The following is a 23611-nucleotide window of genomic DNA, read 5'->3' as shown; positions in this document are numbered from 1 at the left end:
AGCAGTTTATTCCAGCTGGAAAATCATTTAGCTGGAATAGTATACTTCTTACGCCCTTTGTATCACATTTTGTGAAGGGCAAGTTAGTTATACTTCAGAAATCAATGAGATTTGGCAGCTCTGGTGTCATTTAGGTAGGAGAGCTATTCCAACACAGCTCTTACTTTTGCCCCTTTAAAATACCAACTCCCGTTGAAAAGTAAATGTATCAATATAAGTGCAGTTGGCTTATGGGAAGGAAATGATAGTTGAAAAAAAAATGTGTGAAAGTCCCCGTACTTACCCTAACAAAATTCAGGAATTCTCTGACAAAAAATTTTTTTTTTCTGAAGCAGTGTTTAAATAAATTGTAGAAATGGTAGAATCATCATACATAAAACTATTTTATGAAGCCCAAACTAAAAATCATGTTCTGTCATTTTTATCCATATGTCATTTTAATCATGCTATGTCATTAAATGGCACATATCCCTCTGGCTACCAGTCCATGCTTTGAGCAAATTGACATATACAGATTTTAACTTGAAGAGTCTGCTAGCCCTTGAAAAAAGGAAACACTGATTAGACAGTTTTTGGAAATGTATGTTGACTTGTATTCACAACCTTTGCTAAAATGGATTGTTCACATAATGCATGCAGCTGTCTTATAAATTCTACAGAACAGAAAATGTCAAACCTTATTACTGGAAGGTCTCCAAATGACATCTTTTTTTTTTCTTTTATCATTAAACAGGGAAGGCCATGGCAAAATTTCAGTATTTGCTGTCAAAATGGCTTTAGCCACATTGTGTGGAGGGAAGATCATGGACAAATTAAGATGTAAGTTACTCCTGTGTCCCTTTGCACATATCTCCTGCAGATCTCATTTCCCTCTCCCTCATTCCTGCCATGTTGTCCCCCCCCCACTCATGTGACTTTGCTCGTTCTGTGACAGTTGTTTGCAATATGATCTTTATTGATCTTCATTGATCTTTGGATTTCATCATAGAAATATTAGATAAGTGTTAATGAAATGAATGTTTTCCTTCTGCTTACAGGTTATTATTATTTATAACCCATTGAGTATTACCAGCTAGACTTTGTGATATTAAAGTAAGATATACATTCTTTCAAGTTCATTGTACTGTACTGCCCTATAGACAAGTCCATCAGTATGGGGAATGGAAGGCCTTGTTGGGACACCTTCCTTTTTTAGGTAATCCAAAGCCAAGCTCCCAGCACAGTTCTTCATTCTTCTCAGCCTGTGCTGCTCAAATCACTAGAAGCTCTAGCCATTCCAAAGTAAACACTACCAGGGTAGGGGGCATAGTAATTGCACAGAGACACTACAGACTGATAATTAACTGGATGCCAATAAAAACATGATAGGCACAGTACACTGAGTGATTATGGGGCTTTTATGTACTTTTTGTCACTAAATATGGTAGTTTAAACCAACAAAACAGTGGAAGTTTTTTTGGTTACTTGATTTGTAGGTAAAGAAGCTGAGACTCAGAGAGTTAAATTAAATCGCATAGCTAAAATGGCACCAGGATTTGAAGCCTGACTATTTTCCCTATACCACTGGTTCTCAAATTTTAGAATGTAATAGAATCACCTGGAGTGCTTTAAGACATACATTTCTCAGTCTTACTCCCAGAATTTCTGATTCAGTGGACCTAGGGTGGGGGCAGGAGACAAGAATTTATTTTTTTTTTTAAATAGATCTTTATTGATTTCAGAGAGAGGAAAAGAGGGGGAGAGAGAGAGAGACAGAAACATCAATGATGAGAGAGTCATTGATCGAGCCCGCAACCCGGGCATGTGCCCTGACCAGGAATCGAACCCCAATCGCCTGGATCCTAGGTCGACGCTCAACCGCTGAGCCACGCCAGGCCCGGCAGAATTTTCATATCTAACGAGTTTAAAATTATGTACATGCTGCTGTTTAAAAGAAAAATTTTCATTTAACCCTCTCCCTTACCCTAAATATTAGGAGTTTATGCTGTAACGTTGAATGAGAAAGAGCACCGTGATGGGAACTAGGAGTCCCAGGTTGTAAGCCCAGCTATGTGACTAATTTGCTGGGTTATCCTGTGGAAGTTACTTCACTTGTTAAGTCCTCAGCTTCCTTGACCATCCTAAATTCAGGGATTTTGTTAGACGCCTGTGGGTCCCTCCTGGCTGCATCATCTGTGACCCACAGCCTCTCCTGAGAGTGATCTCTTGCTTCCGGATGCAGCAGGAGGGGGCGAATGAAGGAAGATACAGAAATAAGCCCTTTGTTCCTTTGGAATCTCCCCCCACTTGCTCCAAGGCAGAGTTGCCGTGCCCAGGAGGTATCCCCTGCAGGGTTAGGCTGGGGAGAGAAAGTTTAGCAAATGAACCAGGGCAGAGGAAGAAACTCCTGAGGGTCCTGCCTGCTGACTTCATATCACAACTGGCCACTTTTGCTGAGGACATTGATAAATGGGCGTGGGTTTTTTTTAAGTCTAAAGAAGTATTTCCAGATCCTTATTCAATGTTATACTAATAGGTACCTGGATAAAAGGACCCCATATTAAACGAAGTTTGAGGAAAACCGGAGAGAATAGTTTCCTGCACTTCAGAACTCCTCAGAGCCTTTCCCAATCCAGGTTCATCCTGTGCCATCCAGGACGCTGGTGTTTTCCATCTTTCTACTCAGCTTTCCTCAGTGTTGGGTTTTATCTCTTCCTGGGGGAGAAGTGGGTATGGCGCTTTCAGGAGTCACATCTCACTCCAGAGGCCCTAGCCCTAAAGTCACATTGCCCAGGCATCGTGGGCCAGTTACTACACCAGTTACTGTAACAGGAATGACTATGACCGGCATGGAGTGACCCACTGTCACCTCCTAGCCTGGGAAGGGCCACTGCTCTCCCTTAGCCTGGGAAGAAATCTGGGGCCAATACAGATGAAGGGAATGAGTGTTAGCTAAGCAATAACTGTCCGCACAGTTACAAAGCTCAAGATATAATGATTAAGTTTTCGAGAAGATCTTAACCAACTGTCAAAATCCTTGCAGCTCTCCTGCAAGTCCAAGAATTCAAAGCAAGCAATATAACTGCTGCAGTGCTTTTCCTCACCCCATCCCATCCCCACCAAGCCCCCCACGATCAGTGAGCAAGCTTGCATGCTGTCTCGTGGCCCGAGTAAATCCCCTTCAGTACCACGAAAGGAGTAACAAACGCATGAGTCTCACTGCAAGTAAACTGTGTTCTCCAGGAATAAGCTTCAGAGTGTCACAAATTCTGTCGAAAAATAGATAGTATAATCGCGATGTAGTATCGCATCGCCCTCTCCCAGAGCTGTGGCCCTGAATCACAGCCTAATGTGTCCCCAGTTCTCTGACTGAAGAGTCACTCTTAGAAGAGTTAATCCCAAAGAAGGTGGTTTAAGTGGTTTCCAGGTAAGTCAGTTGAAAGCAATTTGAACAAAAAAAATTTAGCTGAAAGCAGTTTGCTGGAAGAATCTCTCCAAAATGTTAATTGGTCAGAAATTTATATTCTTAGTCACCAGTGATAATTATTGATTGAATGAGCAAACATAAGAAAATCTGCCCACAGACAGCAAGAGCTGACTCTTGGTTAGTGGGATTATGGGTGCTTTCACTAGTCTTTTGCTGGCTTGCATTTAATAATAGAAGAGGTAAAGCAGTGATTTTCTGTATTGCTTTTATTTTGAATAAGAAAATAGTAAAATGAAAGGATATGGACCTTTTCAGGATTTGAGGTTTTATCTTCCTTTCTTATATTCTAATTCACTTTAAGCCAGTATGCTAGCTGTGCTTATTTGGCAATTTTTCTATTTTTGTGCTTGGTGATGAAAGATATTTTGTTTGTTCCAACTGGCCCCTTAATTTTGGAGAGCACCAGGCAAGAGTAATTGGCTTAAAATAAATTAGAAATTTTAAAAAGCAAAAAAGTAGATAACCACAGAAAATTTAAAGCTATTTTTAAAACTGCTTTTAAATGCATTAAAAGGGGTGACAAACCCAGGTTTTACCACAATTTCCAATACTCAGGGCCACCAGGAGCCAGTCAATATGCAGGGTGTTCGTTGTACACCTCCAGGCAGCCTAGGGTATGGGGCCACCCCCTGCAGTCATAGGACTCAGCAACCTAAACATAAACTGACCTAATACATGCTTTCTGTCCAATTGTCCTTGGTCTGATTATAGCCTGTTGTTTTAATAGAGGGAACACTTGTTTATGTTTCTGCTCAAGGCTCCTGGATAGTCCTAAGGATCTTAAGGAATTCTGAATCCAGTGCTGGAAGCCTGGAATGCCAGGTGCTGTTCTAAAGCCTCTGGGGAGGGCTTGTTCTGTTTTCATTAAAAGAGTAGCACTATGGGAAGCACCATTTATTTGTTGAGCTTCTATTACTGAACTGGTGGTTCTGCCTCCACGCCTGTCCCCAGCATAATATTTCTAACTCACTGGCCTGCCTTAAATTCTTCGGGATCTCCCCCAACATCTTCTGGACACAATCTAAACTCCTTCATTGAGATTCTGAAGCTCTTCCTATCTCCACCCCATCCCCACCAAGCACCATGTGTACTGCAGGCTCTTGACACAATGAACTACTGAACATCTTTGAGTGCATCATGCTTGAGCAGGCTCTGCACATCCCAACCCAGTTTCCTAAGCTGACTCACCCCTCATTGTCCTGTACACTTGGCCTAGAACTCAGCTCTGTAAGGAAATCTTCCCTGACCCACTCCTCCCTCTGGGAACTCTCTCTGAGCTCCTGCTGCATCCTGTATACTCTCTTAGTCCCATATTCATGCCACCATGTTACATACAATGTGTGATGTCATAAGATGCATGATATAATCATGTTGCTATCATCCTCCCAGAGGGCAAGACTAGCACCTCCTTATTTTTCTCTATATTCACTGCTTAGCACAATTACTCACACTTAGTATGCGCTGTTAATTTTAGTTGAATGAATGAGTGAATATAAATTCTTCTACAGCATCTATCATTGTATGGTACTATAGGAGATAAATGGTGGCTTAGCGTATCATTTGGAACACTGCAGAACATTCCCAATGGAGAGGCAAAGCCTAACTATATGAAGTAAATGACAGGAAAAAAAGTGATATGAATTTAATAATAAAAATAGCTAACAATTACTGTCTACTAGGTACAAGTACTATTTGAGTGCTTTATATCTCTGTGCTCTTCACCTGTTAACTAATTTAATCCTTGAAATAGCTCTCTATTTGGTATACATACATATATATTACATATTATAAGCATATTACATATGTATGTATGTATATATAATATATGTAAAACAGAGCCTAGAACTAAGGTATAAACACATATTTTGATAGCTTCTTCAGAGTCCCTTCAGTTTTTAAAAAAAACCTAAGTGGCATTAACAGTCACTTCCCTATAATCCCAGTGACTGAGCCCTAGTTTGGCTATTGCTTAATCTCATCTGCATAAGTGAGGCTAATATTAGCTTGAAGTCTGAGAAAGGTCACTGTTGGTACTCCTTCTGCTTTTGCTCTAGTTAGAGATGTTGTCTAAATTCTCTCAGTGGGAGATCTGAAAGGCCTAGTCTACTTTTCAGAATGTGCCCTGGCCTAGAAAATCCAAGCCTAGAAGATCATCAGAATGGACCAATTATAGTTGAACCAACCTGCCTAAAAACAAACAAAATGAAACAGAAAGGTAGCTCTACTATGCAAGTCCATTACTTTTCCTAGGTTTCTTTTCCCTCTTTTCATTGGAATTCTTGAGTTTCTATATTTGGAATTGCGTAAGAGTTTTTTGCTGTAATATTGAGTTTTCTGCCTTTGGCAACCTTTTTATTTTTGGCTAAGTATAATGAAACATAAGAGATAAAATTCACTAAGTAAACAACATTGCGAAGGTGGATGCGAACAATATTAATCTTGTTGCTCAGGTAGAATTTCTATAGCCTCATAGTTGATAAACTATTTGAAACACAGTAGAAATCCTTTGTAACTGGGGTATTTAAAGAAAATGAGAGCCAATTCACATCCTTAACACATAATTCAATAAAAGTCTGTAATGTGGTTAACATTTGACTGCAGTATAAAAAGAATGTCTCCAGATTACATCTCAACCTTGAAAAATTAAACCCAAAATGAACAGAGGTAGCACATTGAATTTACAGCAGCTGTGCTGGCCTCATTACAATCTAGCATGGTGACAAACTATATGATAGCAAACCCTTTCGTTCCAATAGTGATTTTCCACAGAGAAATTATAAAGTACCTTGGGAAATTATGCCATTAATATTCATTAAGCGCACATAGTGGCAGAAGCTGAAGAGCAGAGGTTCAATGAAGCCATAGGCTCTGCTGAGAATAATCTCAGACCCTGACTTTACCTCATTGATCATCCCCAAGGCCAGGCTTCCTCTTGACTGCATGAGTCAAAAGACCCTTCCCTGTAAATCAAATGCCTTCCACCCAGAACACTATGATTTATAGAAAGTTTTCTGCTTCTGTAGAGAGTTAATCAAGGTTTTCGTTACCTTCTTATCCGCATTGTGTCTTTCATTTTTCAGCATCTTAAACCAAAACCCAAACATTTTAGTGATAATATGGATGCGTAAATATTTATCCAGCTAGACACACACACACACACACACACACACCTCAGTGCTTTAGTACAGTTTTCATTGTGTGTTTCAAACAAGGTCAGCATATTTCTCACACATACTAAATTTCCTCCCATTGAGTTATAAGTTAACAATTGGCCTCGAAATAACAATGTTTTGTGCTCTGTCTTATCAAAATATGCTAATTTTATCCAAATTACTAGTTAATGCTATGTGCCAGAATCATCTACAAAGAGACACCAAAGAAAATGCCATGCCAGGAATATTTCAGCATAAAAATTAGCTTTTATATTATTCTTTCATAAATATTATTTATTCTGCCACATTTTTGTTATTTGAAGCAGATATGTTGAACTGAAACAGTGGGGAATGTTTACATGATAACTAAAAATCTTTTCTTTTTCTTCCTCCAGATATTTTCTCAATGATTTCTGACTCCAGTGGGGTGATGGTTTATGGACGATATGATCAATTCCTGCGGGAAGTTCTCAAACTACCCACAGCAGTGTTTGAAGGTCCTTCATTTGGTTACACGGAACAGTCAGCTAGATCCTGTTTCTCTCAACAGGTAGGAAAAAACGTGTTTAAGGAAGTGTCTTTCAAACAGCCATTGCTCTCCTTCTGTGTGTCACTCCAAGTCACTACTCAGACAGTTCTTTTTCATGATAACCTGTAGTATATCTTCCAACCTCTGACAAACGACTGTAAGTAAACTTGACACACCTGGATAGTAACAATAGGAGATGTCTGCTGACTATGTGCCAGGTACCATGCTAAGTTTTTTATTTGCATTGTCAAATTTAATCCTTACAACAACCCTATAGTTTCAGTATCATTGTTCTCACTATACTATCGAAAGGGCTGAATTATCACTTAGCTTCACATGAAACACAAGTCTGGCCCATCACCAAGTTTCACCAGTGTTTAGTAAAGAAGACAGAAAGATAGGGCACATCCCACATCTCACTGTGGGAGTCTCAAAATGTGAGAGACATGTCTACCTAAATCTTCCACAACATGATACATTTGGGGCTCAGAGTGACATATTTTACCTGAAGATAGTACAAGTTAGTCCAGGGAAGCTGCTTAGTTTGGAGGACACTCCATGTGTATATCTCTCCAGTCATGTAGAAAGTTTCCATATCTAGCACCATTCTCCAGCACAGCACAGTGGTAGTTTATAAATCCATAAATTAAAGGGTTTTTTTATACTTTTAAAAAAAATTCAAACTAATCAAGAAAGTCTTCTAAAAGGATCCCCTAAATAAGAAATCAGTGCATAGCAGCCACTGAAAGACTACACTTACTGTCCAGCTAGTAAACTTCATCATTCTGTTTCCTTGGTGATCCAGGAAGTCAAAAGTGCCTCAGGCATCCCTGCAGTCATGATTTATGTAAATTTGTGTAGAATCATAAACACATCCATGTGATCAAGAAGGGAAGGGATGGCTTGATACAGCATGTGCTAACTCTTCTGCCACATCTCACCCAGGAAGCCTTTCTGACCCCACGCCCCCACCCCAAGGCCAACTTGGGTGCCTGACATCTGCCCCAGCAGGATTTGGTAATTGATGAGAAGTTCTGGGAAGTACAGCTATGAAGTTGTACAGAAGGAGGCTTAGGTGAATAGATCCATGGTCCTCTTTCAAGTTCCCTTTCGAGTTCGTGACGTCGGAATGGATCCATTCACCAAGTTCTGCTGATTTTACTTTCTACGAGTTTCTCAGATCTCTTTCCTTACCACCTACTGTCTGCCTATTGCATTAAGCCCTAAACTGATCTTTCTGCCTCTGAATTTGTTTGTTTGTTTGTTTGCACATTTGTTGATTTTAGGTAGTGTATTATGGAATCTTCAGTAAATATATTAATGTGTCAGTATATTTCACATTAAAAAATAGCTGGAATGATAGGATTTTAAAATTTCTACCTATATATTCAAAAAGAATTATATAGGAGGTTGCCATTGCTCAAAATTCCTTCTGAAATATCCTATAGACTTTCCCATCATATAATATTTTATGTATCCTCAATGAGGAGAAATTTATACATGTTGAAATCGTAATATTTTTTGAAATTTCCAGAGTGATTTTTGCCAGTATGATAGTCAAAATGGATAAGATCCTTTGAAGTACAAAAAGAGACAATGCCAATGCCGTGGCCCGGTGGCTTAGTTGGTCGGAGCATTGCCACGTACATCAAAAAGGTTGTGGGTTCGATTCCCAGTCAGGGCACATACTTAGGTTTCGGGTTTGATCCCAGTTGGAGCACTATCAGTGTTTCTTTCCCACATTGATGTTTATTACTCTCTCTCTGTCTCCCTTGTGCTCTCTCTAAGATCAATAAACATATTGATATTTTTTTTATCCTCAGGTGAGAATGAAAAAAAGAGGCAGCAAATAAAAATAATAAGACCCGTTTATTTTTATGCTTCATAAACTGGCTATAATAGCAGTTTGAATGATGAAATTCCAAAATTGTTTTAATTGCTTCACTGGAAAAAGTACAAGCCACTCCAAGTGATTGTTTTGAAAGACAGAATTATTTTAGGTATATAAATTGTGGGAGCTTTTAAAATATACTATCTCATTACTTATACTTTTCATAATTTATCTTTTAATAATAGTGTTTATATCAATCCTACAAAATGCTTAAGGTATTTAGTATTATAAGGAAAGGCTAAAATTGTAAATATCTGATAAAAAAAAAAATTGTTAAAGAGTACCAAAACAGTTGTCTTGTGAATTACTAGTGTAAGGTATAGCCTTTGAAAAGGCATTAGAGTCCTTCAGGACTGATTTCTTATCTAAAAAAACAAAACTATCTCATCCAACTTCATATTATAATTCAAAATTTCAAATAAAATGGTGATTTTTTTTTGCATATAAACATGTAATTTTTTGTCATTCATTCTATGAAAATAATATGTATATAACTTCTTTTTTTGTTATTTTGAAAGAAACTTATAATACATTCATCTTATACATCAGAAGGGACCAGTATGAGACAGAAGCAGATGGAATTCAAAGAAAAGATATATAAAGAGAGAATTTATTTTAACGTAGGCTATTCTCTCCTTACAGGGAGGAGTGCTTCCTCTTAACAGCATTCCCTCCTAAACTTGTACAGCAGAACCATTCGCATTGACTGAAATGTTTAGTGCTCAAGGAGGTCGAGGAAGCTTATTCTACACACGTAGAAACTGATATGGGGATTGTGGCATGTACCATGACACACGACTGGGTAAAACTTTATGGAAGTGCCTGTTCATCTTTCTGCATCATTTTCATACTGTCCCTCATATATAAAAGTGACGCTCTCAAAATTATTTTTCTCTTTGCAATAAAATTGACTCAGCCTCAGTGGAGATAATTCAGTTCTGTGTATAAGTACAAAACACAATCAGTGTTTGAAATTCTGCCAAACTTAGTTTCAAGTTCTGTTTCTTCATATATTAGAGGTTAATTGAATGTCTTGTTCCTTCCATCTCAAATGATAGTTGCATAGCAGGTAAATTAAGCTTGCTCTCTGTTCTAAATTATTGTGGGGCTTTTTTGTTTTGTTTTGTTTGATGCAGAAAAAGGTCACATTAAATGGTTTCTTGGACACACTCATGTCAGATCCTCCCCCTCAGTGTCTGGTCTGGCTGCCCCTTCTGCATCGGCTGGCAAATGTAGAAAATGGTGAGTAGTTACTACTGAGTTAAGGCAGTTTTTTTATTCATTGAAATTAGGTGATCAAGTCTATAATTATTAAGCCCAGGTCATTGTTTTAGGGAAATCTGTTTCATTGTTCTGAGCTTTGTTTAGGATGGAACTAACCAGTCTCCCTGATCAATGAGGCCTTATAGGTGCACTGCAAAACTAAGACTGTCAGTTCTAAAGGCTATTTAGTCTCGCTGTGTATCTCTCAGTTGCAAGTCAGATGTGCCTTAAAGACTTGATACAACAGAGAAATCTCAACAAGGAATGTGATATTTTGTAGTATTTGTTTTAGGTCTGAATTTCCAATATTGGCTTACATTGGCATTGACTGTTTCTTCCTAGGCACTCAGCCAGGAATAGGTGGAGGAGAGGAAAATAAATTGGATGAGAGAACCTTACTCATCTTTTGTTATATGATCCAGATTATAAGCTTTCAATGGTTGTAGTTATGTAAAAGATACAAGTAATGCAAACTTTTGTAATGTGCTTTTTTATGTCTAGGATAAAAGTAGTAAATACGGATATATCCAAATTTAAATGTAAAACACAGTTCAGAACAAGATTTAAAGAATTTAAACACAGAAAAATTCAGTGCCTCCTCTGATCTTTAGGTGTTCTTTTTTATTATTCAGTTTAAGTCTGAGATTTCTCCAGATTAAATAGAAAATAAATTATGCCATATCTCTTACTAGAATCTTAACTTCTATACATTTCTTTACTATACATTGGAGGTAAAGTTAGCTTAATTTGAAATTCCCATTCAGAACTTCTAGCATCTGCCCTTATTATCTCTCTTGGTTAAAAGTTATAAATGTATCCTGTTTGCTCATGGGGAAGATTTAAAGAATGAATTAACTAGATTCTCTGTGATCACTACTAAGCATAGATTTGTTTTTTATGTTTCTTACTCATCTGCAGAAGCAAAGAGCCATTAAGGCCAGCCTCGTGCAACCTGAGTTCCTATTACTGTTCACAGTCCCAGAACGAGTCATCTTCCAATCAGGAAGCTGTAATTTCATTCCTCTCGCTCAGGATTTCCTGTTGCAGGAAATTAGTTTCTTAGGCCCTGTCCCGGAGCAGTTGTCTCCAAATTCAGTTCTCACTCAGCCTTTCCCAAGAGCCAGAGAAGGGAGGATATGATGCTTATACAAAAGGCAGTACATCCAGAACAGGTTATGTCTTTGTTTTTATAATTTGCTTTTTATCTTCATGTATTCCCATTTACATTATTTTTATTTTCTCCGGCTGCTTAGCCAGAGAATAACTTAACCAAAGGCAAGAATTGCCGTTGTTGTTTACAATCTTTAGCTCACAGGGTATAGACAACTACTTGGATTTGATCATTTGTCAGCTTCAAATTTCACCTATTTTACCTTGCCTGTTTTATAATTCAGATTTTCTGCCAAAGAAAGTTGTGTCTCTTGAGCTGTCTGAATTAGATAATCTACACATCTCTTTGGGCCCTATCCATCTGTCTCTTAGGAAAGAAAAAAAATCTGTTAAGTGGAGGCAATGTCACTCATTAAATAAGCTCATTAGCTACTTCATTTTTTTTTAATTCAATTTTCTCATCCAGTTCTTCTACCCTCCCTCCTTCCCTTTCTTTTTCCTTCCTCTCCTGTCCCATTTCTCTACTATTTGCTCTCTACCCACTGGATAGTCAGCTATGTTCACCCATGGTGCTTCTGAGTCTTCCAGTGAGCTGTGCTGGCCTCCTGGAGACGGGGAGCAGTTTGGGGAAAGGCCAGTCTGGGTCATTTATACTCTCATAGTGTAAGAGACGGGAGTCCAAAGAGCAAATGGCATTACAGAAATGTGTTGTTAAAAGAACACCTATCCTCCATCTCATTCCATTTCTCCCACGTGCTTAAAAAGGGCAGTGAGATTCCTGGAAAAAAACATAATGCCTCTTTCAGCCAAAACTATTGCCTGAAAGCATGGCACACAGCAGAAAAATGCAGTTCCCCTTAGGCTGTGCTTTTCCTTGCTCTGGCTCATCCTTTGGTTTTTTCATTTTTTCTTCATTTACTGTTCCTTTAGTCTTCCATCCAGTTGAATGTTCCTTCTGCCACAGTGAGAGTATGATGGGATTTCGATACCGATGCCAACAGTGTCACAATTACCAGCTCTGTCAGGACTGCTTCTGGAGGGGACATGCTGGTGGTTCCCATAGCAACCAGCACCAAATGAAAGAGTACACGTCATGGGTAAGGCAAGGTCCAGGCAATGCTAAAAGTTGGATGTGTGAGTGTGGCCAGAATGCAAGGGAATATTAAGGATGGTGACAATTAAGGAGCAAACTTGCCCTGTAGTCTAACATCCCTTCTTTCCCCCATCCCTCCCACCTCCACCACCCCCCATTGTACTGGAATCTCTTACGTATTGTACCTGAACCCAATTGTAGCTTCCTGAGACTTGAAATATAGGAAGACTCAAACTACATTACTTCTTGAAATATAGATAATTCAGTACTAATTTAGATAACAGCCAAACAGTAAGCACCTTCTGGAACATAATCTCATTTTCACAGTAAGTCAAGGTTCTTTTCAACTATTGATGTTTTTTATTTTTTTATCTTTTGTGTGTGTGTGTGTGTGTGTGTGTGTGTTTTGTGGGACCTGCTTTAAAATGATTACTAGGGTCTTTTTTCTTAGATTCTGGAGTTCTCTTAAGTGCATGACTGGAAAATAAAGGAAAAACATGTGAGCATGCAGGCTTAATGATGCTGTTCCATTTTACTTTTTTTGGAAGAAGGGGATATTGTAGTTACATCAGCACATCATCTTTTCATGAATAGTGCAAGTGAGCAGCTTGCTAGAGGTGACCTGTGAGTGTCTGTCCCTGTGATGGATGCCTTCTTAGGAGCACATAGCACTGGTCTATGGAAGGAATTTGACTCCATGAGCTTGCTGTTCAGATGGTTTAGTTTGCTGACCCTGCCTCAGTGAAACTCAAAGACAGTCCCTGTGATGCTGTTCTTGTGCTCTGTGAGAGCATTGCTCTGTGCACAGACTGGTTTTCGTGGGATATGCCACAGCCCTGCCAACCCTTCTTGAAGTAGCTCTTCCACAAGAAAATGCAAACTTTTTATGAGTTTTTTTCTATATTTTAATGTATTTCAATTCAACATATAGTCTTTACTTAAAGAATAACTTGTTTTTTAAAAACAAAAAAAGAGAAAGAAAATCTTTAGAATATGCATTTTTAAATCAGAGTGTTGTTTCTAGAAATTATTATTGGGAACTGATATTCAGTGTAAATATATTAACTGGTTAGCACCTATCAGATTCTGAGTTCAAGTGACAGTTCTTTACTAAGACATTATATACTGAGGGCTTCATGCCAGGTCTAAGGCCACTGTCACTGTTGGTCATGTCATATGCTGAGGACAGACATACTGACACAGGCGATGAGATACAATTTAGTAGAGAAAATAGAAGAAAGCACTTTCTACTTTCTTATTGTCAATGTATTTCCAGTTTTCAAGCTTGTTCTATTCCACCTTCTGGAGGGTTGGTATTTGAAAACTAATCACTTTTCAATGTTCTTTTATGTAAACACTAAAATCAGATAAGAAGCCTTTTTCTTAGGGATTGAGGACTTTAAAATTACTTGGCAGGGCAATGTCTTTACAAAGTCAGATTAGACTCCTCAAGAAGTTAAAGGAGCCCCAGTGTTTATGGGGTGAAGAGTTGTATTGTGTTACTGTTTTAAGTGTTCTAAGAATTACATCTCTTAGCAAAAACCAAAGTGGAACTTCTTGAACCAGTACTACTACTACTTAGCTTTTAAATAATGAGGACAGAAGTCACAACATCATATTGCCAATTATGGGCTCTATGTGTAAAAGGAAGTGAAAAAAATTATGAATGGTTTCTCATGGAAAGGAAAAACTTGGGTAAAGATTTATTATATGTGGTGAATTATTTTCGGTAATTTTGGCTGTGAAATTTTAAGGTAAACATTCCACCAATCTAAATGAAAAGGAGGTAGCGTGACGCTCTGAAAAGAACATGAATTTTAAGTTCTCAACACTCAGATGGAAGTTCTACATTTACGTTTAGTTAGATGTATTCTGCTACACCCAGAACATCTTACCCCTGGGTTCCTGCAAACACTCTTGCTCATCTCCTTCCTTCTTAAGTGGGAGCAATCCTTCCAGAATCAAGTCTGATGCTGCCACCTCGGTGATTTAAGCACGTCATTGTCTCCCCCTGCATTTGGGATAAAGACCACAGTCCTTGATGTGACCCATAAGGACTTTAACGATCTGCCTCCTGCTCTCCTCTTCTTCCTCCATCTGGAATTACCTGCCCAGTCCCCTTAGTTTCTGTCAGGCGGACTCCTACTGGTCCATTAAGTCCCAGCTCAGGTGACCCACGCACAGTGAGCGCTCCCATTTATCACAGCGTTTGCTGACACTACGCAGCAGGAGGCAGGCACCGTGTTGGCTTGTTTCCCACTGAGCAGACCCCTGACTTGAGTACATAGATACTCAAAGAGGATTTCCTGAATGAGTGAATGAATGAATGGTCATGTACTATGAAAGCAAATCATCTGATAAAATGTTACATAAATGTAGTTGTTATCACCTCTATCTTCTTTCCAGAAATCACCTGCTAAGAAGCTGACTAATGCGTTAAGCAAGTCCCTGAGCTGTGCTTCCAGCCGTGAACCTTTGCACCCCATGTTTCCCGACCAGCCTGAGAAGCCACTCAACTTGGCCCACATCGTGTGAGTATCTCTGCTCTCCACATTAAGAGACATCTTTCTTCATTGACACACGTCTGGATCCATACAAAAGCAAGTTCATATAAGTCGTCAGGGACCAAGTTTTAAAATTTAATTTAAAAAAAAAAAAAGACTGAATGAACTCTGGCTGAGTGGCTCGGTTAGAATTCACCAATGCCAAGTTCATGCTTCCAGCAGTTCAGAACAGGACCCCTAAGCAGCAGCACTGTTGTGGGCCTGAGACCCTTATGAAAGTAGTAACTCTTTTGCCTGATGGACCAAACAAGTACCATCAAATTATTTGTGCTGTGGCATGTCCGTGAAGCTGGGATAAATACTACAGAGCTTTGTTTGGTTTGGTCCCAAGTGGCTTTGAAGGTTCACTGACCTCAGCAATACACAGTCTGGAGGCTCCTGTTGCTAAGCACCCAAAAACTAATGTAAATGGATTCTGTAGAATGTGGTTAACGTATTTTTGGAAATTTTGCTACTAAAATAAGTCTTAAAATAATCAAGGCGTAAATAAATGTGGAGAGTGTTCCAAAGTCCCAACCACTTTAAAAAATGACCTCATACAAGCTGTTCTTATTAAGGTCTGAACTGTCCTTCCCATGGCCAGAGACAATCACTAAATTGTTAATGAATGAACAAAACAAGGTGACGGCAAGTCTGTGCTCTCTGTGCTCTGCCACAGAGTCACTTTCTACCAGACCCCCCAGGACTTTCACCCCCAGAGCGCAGCGTTCAATCAGAACCGCTGGCTGTGAGGGACAGAGAGAGTTTGGGACGTGAATGGCCTGACTCTTAAGAGCTTTGCAGCTGAACGGAATTAGGATGCTGCCTCCCACTTCAAGGAAGAATTAGGAGGTGAGGCAGTGTGAGATAAAGGTCAGTTTCACAGTCATCACACCGCAGTGTCACCTAGCACAGGGTCTTGTACTCAGTTGGCTCAGGATTGTGTGGGTGTGGGTGTGGGTGTGCGGGGCTGAGATTTAATTGGCTGAGTAAAATTTTCTTAACTTTAATTTATAGTGGCAATATGATCTGATGTGTTATTCACTGAACTAAATGAGGGCAATATCTATACAATTTGAGTTCCATGGAAAGTTTCAGGATTCCCTTAAAATTCTACACAAAATATGCCCTTTTTTCTGAGAAATGTTCTATATATTGAATCAGATTCTCAAAATAGACCTTGAACCAAAATACTGATCTATCCTCACTGTTAATATTTTTCCAGGGTGAATGTCTTAATTTGCAAATTGTGAAAAATATTTAATTGTTGAAATAACATATAAGAAATTCTGGGTGTAGACTGTTCGGTCTATATTAGAACAGAATATGTTTTCTCCTTTTCGCTTTAGACATTTTTTTCCCTATTTGTTATTCCAATGTTAGTGGCCTGAATAGACATGTCTTCTTTTTATTTATTTATCTTTTTTTTTTTTTGAATGGGGATACCTAAGACTTCTAATTTTAAAACACGCTGTTCATTTAGCTATTCTAAATTATCATAAGCACACAATGGCCACTTAAGTGGGTGACATTTTGGTATTTTGACATTTGTGCTTAGCTATTGTATTGCTGGCAAATGTTACCATGATTAACAGTCTCTATTCTATTCAATTCTTTGCTGCCCAAAGTGATACTTGGTAAGTAGTTTAATAGTCCCCAGTGTACTTATAAAGACTTGTAACCATAATTATAAGTGGTTATGAGACACAAAACAAGTGAGTAACCAGAGATTAATTTAAAACTAATTCTGCCTTGAGCTGAACACTTTTTTTTTCCTACTTACAAAAAGAATGCCAGTTTTATAAAAGTGTCCTCTACGAAGATTTTTGTCCAGGAAGAAAATCTTGCACTAGACCCCCGTGGCTTTATCTTGTGGAGCTATTTTTTTTTTTATAAGAGTTAATATGTTTAAAATTCTCATTGGGACCTATTTTTAGATGAGGTAACTTGCCATTTGATTATGGAGGAAATGGGAACTTTAGTCCCTTTGAAAGCCACCCTTTGACCCCAAGGTTAGCCATCCTGTGCCCAAATTCAACATTTTTATGATTAACCTTAAACATGAAGCCATTTACTAATAAACTACAGTTTTCAGCTTTGCAATGACCATGTTTAATAAAGTAAATTTACCAAGCTAGTTAAAAAGCACACCAAATCTACTTGTTTTTTCTTTGCCTAGAGATGGGAAAGTTTAAAAAAAAAAGAAAAGAAAACCAGAAGTGTTGGTCTAGTTGATTTTTTCCCAATTTCTGCAAAGCTGCAATGTAAGATATTTCATTCTGTTTCCTTTTTTAAAATCTAATGTTCCTGATTTTTGAAAATTCACAAAGGACATTTGTGTAAAATTAGCATCCTTCTTACAAAGTGAAAGTGTTCTATTCAAGGCAGAATTAGTTTTAAACTAGCCTCAGATATCAAAGATACATCCTAGATAAGCAAAGCAAAACACTAAGGTTGTTTTCAGAACTTTGGCTGTCATGTTAGAGAAGATCAAATAGTGAACCTGCTGTTTTGACTTCATCCAACAAACAATATGTCTTAACAAAATCTCAGAACACAGTTTAGCACCAGGTACTGGAAACCACAGTTTTAATGAATTTTTGCATATAGTGCTGACATTTTAAAACCTGCATAGCATCATATTCATTCCCATTAAATAAACTGAAATAAACAAGTCTACCTTTTTCCTAAAATCTCTTTATTATAGAATACAAACTAAATCTGATTCCCTAAGATAAAAATTAAACCATTACAAACTTGGCTCTTGGTCAAGCTAACACAAGTAGACACTGTAGGCTATAATTAATTTTTTATCTTCAAATAATTCTATACTGTCAAACTCAAATATAGAATTACAATGAAATCAAAAGTTCTTCTGACGCAAAATGATACCATATCTTTTGAACTGTCAATCCCATCTCATTTTACCATGGATTATCTTACAATGAACCTAAAATCAGACTACAAACTGCTTGGAGATGAGATAGGGATCATAGCTTTGTCATTTTACCTGAACTAAGTCATTAGTGATGAGGAAAGAATGACAGGAAGAAATGGAAATTAAGACAGGGGATGACAGACCGAATGCAGTTGTTTGGGGCCATGCACAATTTTGAGGAATGTTGGACCTGTGTTTTTTTCTCCCATCATATGAAAAAAAGTGAAGTTTGTGGGATTCCTTGCACCATTGTGCCCTATCAAATGGATCAACAGAAAGTCAGTAAATACTTGTGGTGCTTAATTGCATCTTCACTTACAACAAAGAGCAAATAAAGCATGAGATGGTTTTGTAGCTGGGTCCTGCCAGACTGGGCATGTTGGGAGAGGGCCATGTTCATGGGAAACACAGGAGGAAGTTTCCAAAGCTTCGGAAATCCTCCTCTTTGCAAGAAGGTGGAGATTCCGATCATTATCAAGTTTTCAGAGCGTCTCCCTTTAGAAGGCAGTAAATGTAAGGCTGCCTCAGAACCTTCCCTTCATTCGAGATTATGACTCAATGAAAAGCCAAGGCTCAAATCTCATTCCTGTGGTATCCAGAGATCTTCCTCATAATTTTTACTTGAGAGTCTATATTTACAAATAAATGTAACTTTGAAACACTTAAAGAATTTAATTGGAAACTGGAAAATGTGTTGATCCTGGGTTAAGAGAGAACTCTGGTCTTCCCACCCTCTCTCCTCAAGGGATGGTAGATAGTGTTTGACCTGTGACTTTTACTTGTTTTAACTTTCCATCCACACTGTACTTTGTTTTAGGCCACCCAGACCTGTAACCAGCATGAATGACACCCTGTTCTCCCACTCTGTCCCCTCTTCAGGAAGTCCTTTCATTACCAGGAGGTAAGTTCCAATCCTCGTACATAATGAGCCCTCTCTTTGGTAATGAGCCTTGATTCTGTGGAAAGAACAATATTCTAGTGTAAGCCAAGAGCGGAAGACTATTGTTAGAAGTTAGTTATGTAAATAGGTGTCACACAGTTTTCAGTTTCATTCATTTCAGTCCATTTAAAGAGGAATGGGATGGCTTTTGGGGTCCTCTTCTGGAAACTTGCATTTACAGTGCACCCACAGCAAGAATGTGGAATAAGTTTAAATTTCATTACTGACATGCATGCATTCTTTTTCATTGAGAAGTCACTTTCATAGCACTTAGAAAGGTCCATCTGAGCCAGGAAATTGGAATTTCAAGATGCAATGGGAAATTATTATATACAGTCTGAAACATCTCCTAATTTAAAGGTCCAGGTATAAAAGAACCCTCTTCTTGGGGAACTCTGGAGTTCCTGACACTAGAGGTTGACAACCAAACTTGGAAATGTAGTGTCCACACAAACAATTTTTACTGCAATATGGTCCAGCCATGTGACCATATTTCATAGATAATAACAAGGACTTAAACAAAGGTGGATATGTCTCATCTTTTTTAATAAGTACCACTCCCGTTATGAGCAAAGACCAGGTGAATCCAGTACTTCTTTTAGGGCTAGCATTACAAACAAGCAGGGGGCATGAGGTGCTCTAAGTCATTTCATCAAATATCACAAATAAAGCACCAAAGAATTATTTTATAAACAACAGAGAAGGCTCACAGGAAAGCAGAAACAAAGGTAAGGATAACTGGAGTAACTGAACATAAGATTTTCAAATGCCTTTTAGTAGGGGGAAAAATTGAGCAGTCTCGTGTTTTACAAAACGAACCTAATCAGTCTTTTCCCTGAAGAGGTTCCTGAGATACCAGTTTCACTGTAATATCCTGGTACGTACTAGTAAGGATTTGAAGACAGTGAGACTCAGAACACTGCTTTTTTTCCCCACATTCCTGTACTTGCCCATCAGCAGGAACCTAAGGTGAAGATATTCCCCATAATTGGAATTAGCAGAATAAACGGAATGTGGCGGTTCATGGTATTTCCTTCCTGTAAATTAAGCAAGTCTTTTTATTCAACAAGTGGAAATGAGAGCACAATTGAACTATACAGAACCTCCACAGTGAAATCATAGGGTTTAGTGTGTTCCTCTTAGTACTCCTTTTCAGAACCCCAGCAAACTCAACCATCTTTTCTGAAACAAAATCATAAACTGTAAAGTCTATAAGGGACACAGGCCTGTGCGTCTACCTAGAGAAGATCGTGCATGATTTTAAGAAAGATGTTGTACATTTATTAGGAAGCTCTGCATTCTGCAAATGTGAAGCAGAGATAGACTCCATCCTTACTGAAGGTCATTTTATATCATTTCAGCTCGGACGGTGCTTATGGTGGATGCGTCTAGATGGATAACATGGCTTCCTCTACTCTAAAATATTCCTATAACACATTGAGCTGTTCTGGTTCCCCCAGGGTGCATGGTACCTATTAACCCAAAATATGATAATTTCCCTTTTCTCCCATTTTCAGTCTTTTTGGAATGTCCCCTGTGAACCACAGACACGTTGTTTAAAGTTTGCAGTTCTTCCTATCACCACAAGATTGGCCTCTGTGTCTGTTTTAAGGGTGCTGTTCAATAAAGCTGTGTACACTGAACTTCTTTCCTCTCTGAGTGGGCCTTGCTCTGTCCATGGAGGTTTTAATGAAGTCTCATTGTTTGACTCCCTCAGGTTACCTGAGGGGATAAGTGCATCCAGCCCTGTGGCTGAGGAGCATTCGCTTATAAAGCTGTGTGTAAATCAGCTTGCCCACTGCGCACGGTCAGTATCCCAGCCCTGAGTCACTAATCGTAGTGGTAGTTCCGTAGCTAGACTGCTAGTCCGACTCCATCACTAAAATCCTCTTGTCATATGTCTTGGTGGAGATAGAGGTCTTCTGGGGCTTCAAAAGATTCCATTGAGAATTTCTAACTTGAGCTGGATTTCTCAGCTATTTCCTCTCTTTTCCACTTATTTTATTGACCTCATGGCCTCATATCAGTATATGTAAAATGCATATCTGTGAAGAGTACCAAGCTGGATTTTCTTCTTTGGATGACTCTCTGCTTTTGTACAAGACCCAGGATGGTGATTTCTTAAACTCTTGAATGAAAAAGTCTCTTGGAATGATCGTTAGCACTAACTGGGTAAGGCCAGGACCACATCGCATGGCTGGGCCATATTGCAGTAAAAGATTTGAGGACTTACACCGTTCTGTCCTACTGGGCCTGGCCGTTTTTTCCCTAAGGTAGAACAGTCTGATTCCTATTGAAGTAGAAATTTCAAAACCAACTTCATACTATTAGTGCTTACTTTCTATCACTTGATAATGCTAGCGGTGACCCACTGTTTACTTCTCAAGCATATCCATACACTAAAATTGATGGAAGTCCATAACGCCAAATGTGGGCATAAGTTAAAGGTCCTATGCTTCCTGTCATTGGAACTGAACCAAATAAATGTAACCTAGAGCCCTGCCCTCACTCCTTCTCCTCCCCAATTTCCCCTTTTAAACTCAGATAAAACCTAAACAAGCCAAGAACGTGCTGACCTGTGTCAAGCAAGTAGGGAAGTTTGCCACGCAGATATTTTATTTAGCCTGAGTTTGCAGTCTTTGGTGACAGATCTTAGAAAGATAAAGCAGACTGAGGATGAATTGAAATCTCCACTTCAAAACTCTCACCATAAACTCCTGGCGTTACTCAACCTAGAGTCCTTTACAGGCACCTACTTTGATCTTCAAAGGGCGCTAGGGTACATCTTTGAAGTCTTCTGACATCCTCGCGATCTGACTCGCAGGGATTTACGAGCGTGTGGAACCCTGGTTTCCACCACCATCTGCTGCGGCCTCTTTCCTTACACTCATTCCCAGTTATATACTGGACTCACTTTCCCTTACTTAAAAGAAAAGAGGGAATTCCCCAAGGCACTCTCCCTTAGCCCTTTGAAGTGTGTGTGTGTGTGTGTGTGTGTGTGTGTGTGTGTGTGTGTGTGATCAGTGCTGGTTAGCAATTAGGTAGAATATGGGTCAAATAACATAATTCATGGACTAATTCACCTCCTTCATTTTCTTGATCATAACTTTACCCTTAAACCTAGATTGTTTTCTTATAAATGCATTAATTTAGAGGAAAAAATGGCTGGATCAATGGAAATCTATTATCACCACTAGGAAAAAAGAGCTCCAAGGGCTACATAGGGTGGGGCAGCAACATTCTGTAAGCTTATGAAATGTATCCCATCGCTGTTACAATTATTATTGCAAGCCCTGGCACAAAGCCAGGCCCCAAAGGCCCTTTCTCCCCTTCACCGCCCGCAGCGTTGTGCCTCTGAGTGCCTGCCGTCTTTGTTGCTATGATGCCCCGTTTGTGAAAATCTTAATTATCTTGCCAAAATCCTTGCCTAGGTTATGGGAGAAAGCTTAACCAGTCTTTTTCTGTAAAATAAATGCCTTTAATTGTGGCTGTCTTCTTCATTAGCCACATTAGGACACTGTGAAGGTTTAAAAAGATAGATTCTTTTACCCCCATTACTAGAAATGCCGTGTAAAGTTTTCACAGATACTTCTGGAGATGCAGTCTCTATAATAGAAACCACTTAGAAGATCGTGTCGGCTGTGATATACAGCATCTAGCCAGATCTTACCGCTCTTCCAAATATTAGAAAATTGCTTCAGTCATAGAGTGTGTTGAATACAATCTAATGTGCTGTTTTCTGGTTTGTCACAGTAACATGTGGTTAATTACCTAATATTGTGTTAGGCTCAGTAGTGTGTAGGGAGGAGGCACACCACCCACCCCAAGTGCTTCCCAAATCCTCGTTCTGCTCAGTAGAGCAGCCTTTGTGAGTTATTTTGTTGGTTGACTAGTTTGGTCAGTTGATTGACTGGTTTGGGTTTTCAGCCTCAGAAAGGCTAATTATTCTGTCTTTCAGTTTTTTCAAACACGTTGTTTAATCAAAGATTCTTTACCTAACAACCCAGGTTATTAATCTGACTGAAAATGTTCAAACTACATTTCAAGCATTTGTGCTTTGGTAATCAAAAGTGAATAAAAATAAAACTGAGGTGCTGAATTCAGCCTTTGATCTGAAAATCGAAGTTTTCTTCATGGTTCATTTTTTTCTAAGATTACAGCCCATCCTTTTCAGTAAAAAAAAAAAATAGATAAATTTATAAATCAACATCATAAGACAGATGAATTTATAAATCAGCTATCGTGAGGATTTGTTTACTCTTTACACACTTTCTGGGCATGTTGTCTGAAATTTTATGAAATCTGAAATAATCACTCTCTACTGATATTTCTTTTTTTCATGTAGCCCCAGAGTGCCACTAATATGCTAGATTTTTTCAAACTTGAAATAAGCTAGTCTTCACACTCCACTCTGTTCCCTATACTAAAATGTTCGTGCATAATTAAAACTGCCATCACCTTTCTCCTTCACTTCAGTGACTTTTATTCTCCGATTAGAGTTGCTTTACTTGTTGTCTGTGTGTGCCCTGTACTCAGCAAACTTTTCTAGAGACTCTCTTGGTAAAAATACAATTGATATGGTTTGATGCTACCTGGAGGGAAACACAGTAAATGTAGCGAATCCAATATAAGCTAAGGATTCTTAGCATTTCTTCCATGGTACCTGCTTAAGAGGGCTTGACTTTC

At 38.8% G+C, this 23611-nt stretch overlaps 1 protein-coding gene across 19 annotated transcripts in view; it reads left to right on the top strand.

Annotated features, from left to right (window-relative positions):
* The window catches only part of DTNA (dystrobrevin alpha), a 321248-nt gene that overhangs the window by 243045 nt on the left and 54592 nt on the right, over positions 1–23611 (top strand). For 11 of the 19 annotated variants that reach the window (XM_081149627.1, XM_081149613.1, XM_081149628.1 and 8 more), the window contains 6 exons: positions 734–819; positions 7014–7168; positions 10175–10280; positions 12342–12508; positions 14911–15035; positions 18803–18886. In XM_081149627.1, coding sequence (XP_081005753.1) covers positions 734–819; positions 7014–7168; positions 10175–10280; positions 12342–12508; positions 14911–15035; positions 18803–18886 — 723 coding nt within the window. Of the gene's footprint in view, positions 1–733; positions 820–7013; positions 7169–10174; positions 10281–12341; positions 12509–14910; positions 15036–18802; positions 18887–20286; positions 20577–20642; positions 20733–23611 lie in introns of those variants that run through there. The other 8 variants (XM_081149618.1, XM_081149621.1, XM_081149619.1 and 5 more) reach the window with 2 other exon arrangements.

The sequence above is a fragment of the Miniopterus schreibersii genome, assembly GCF_964146895.1.
Source record: "Miniopterus schreibersii genome assembly, chromosome: 10".
Lineage (NCBI taxonomy): Eukaryota > Metazoa > Chordata > Mammalia > Chiroptera > Miniopteridae > Miniopterus > Miniopterus schreibersii.
The sequence above is the reverse complement of the archived record's forward strand: the minus strand, read 5'-3'. Positions and strand labels throughout refer to the sequence as shown.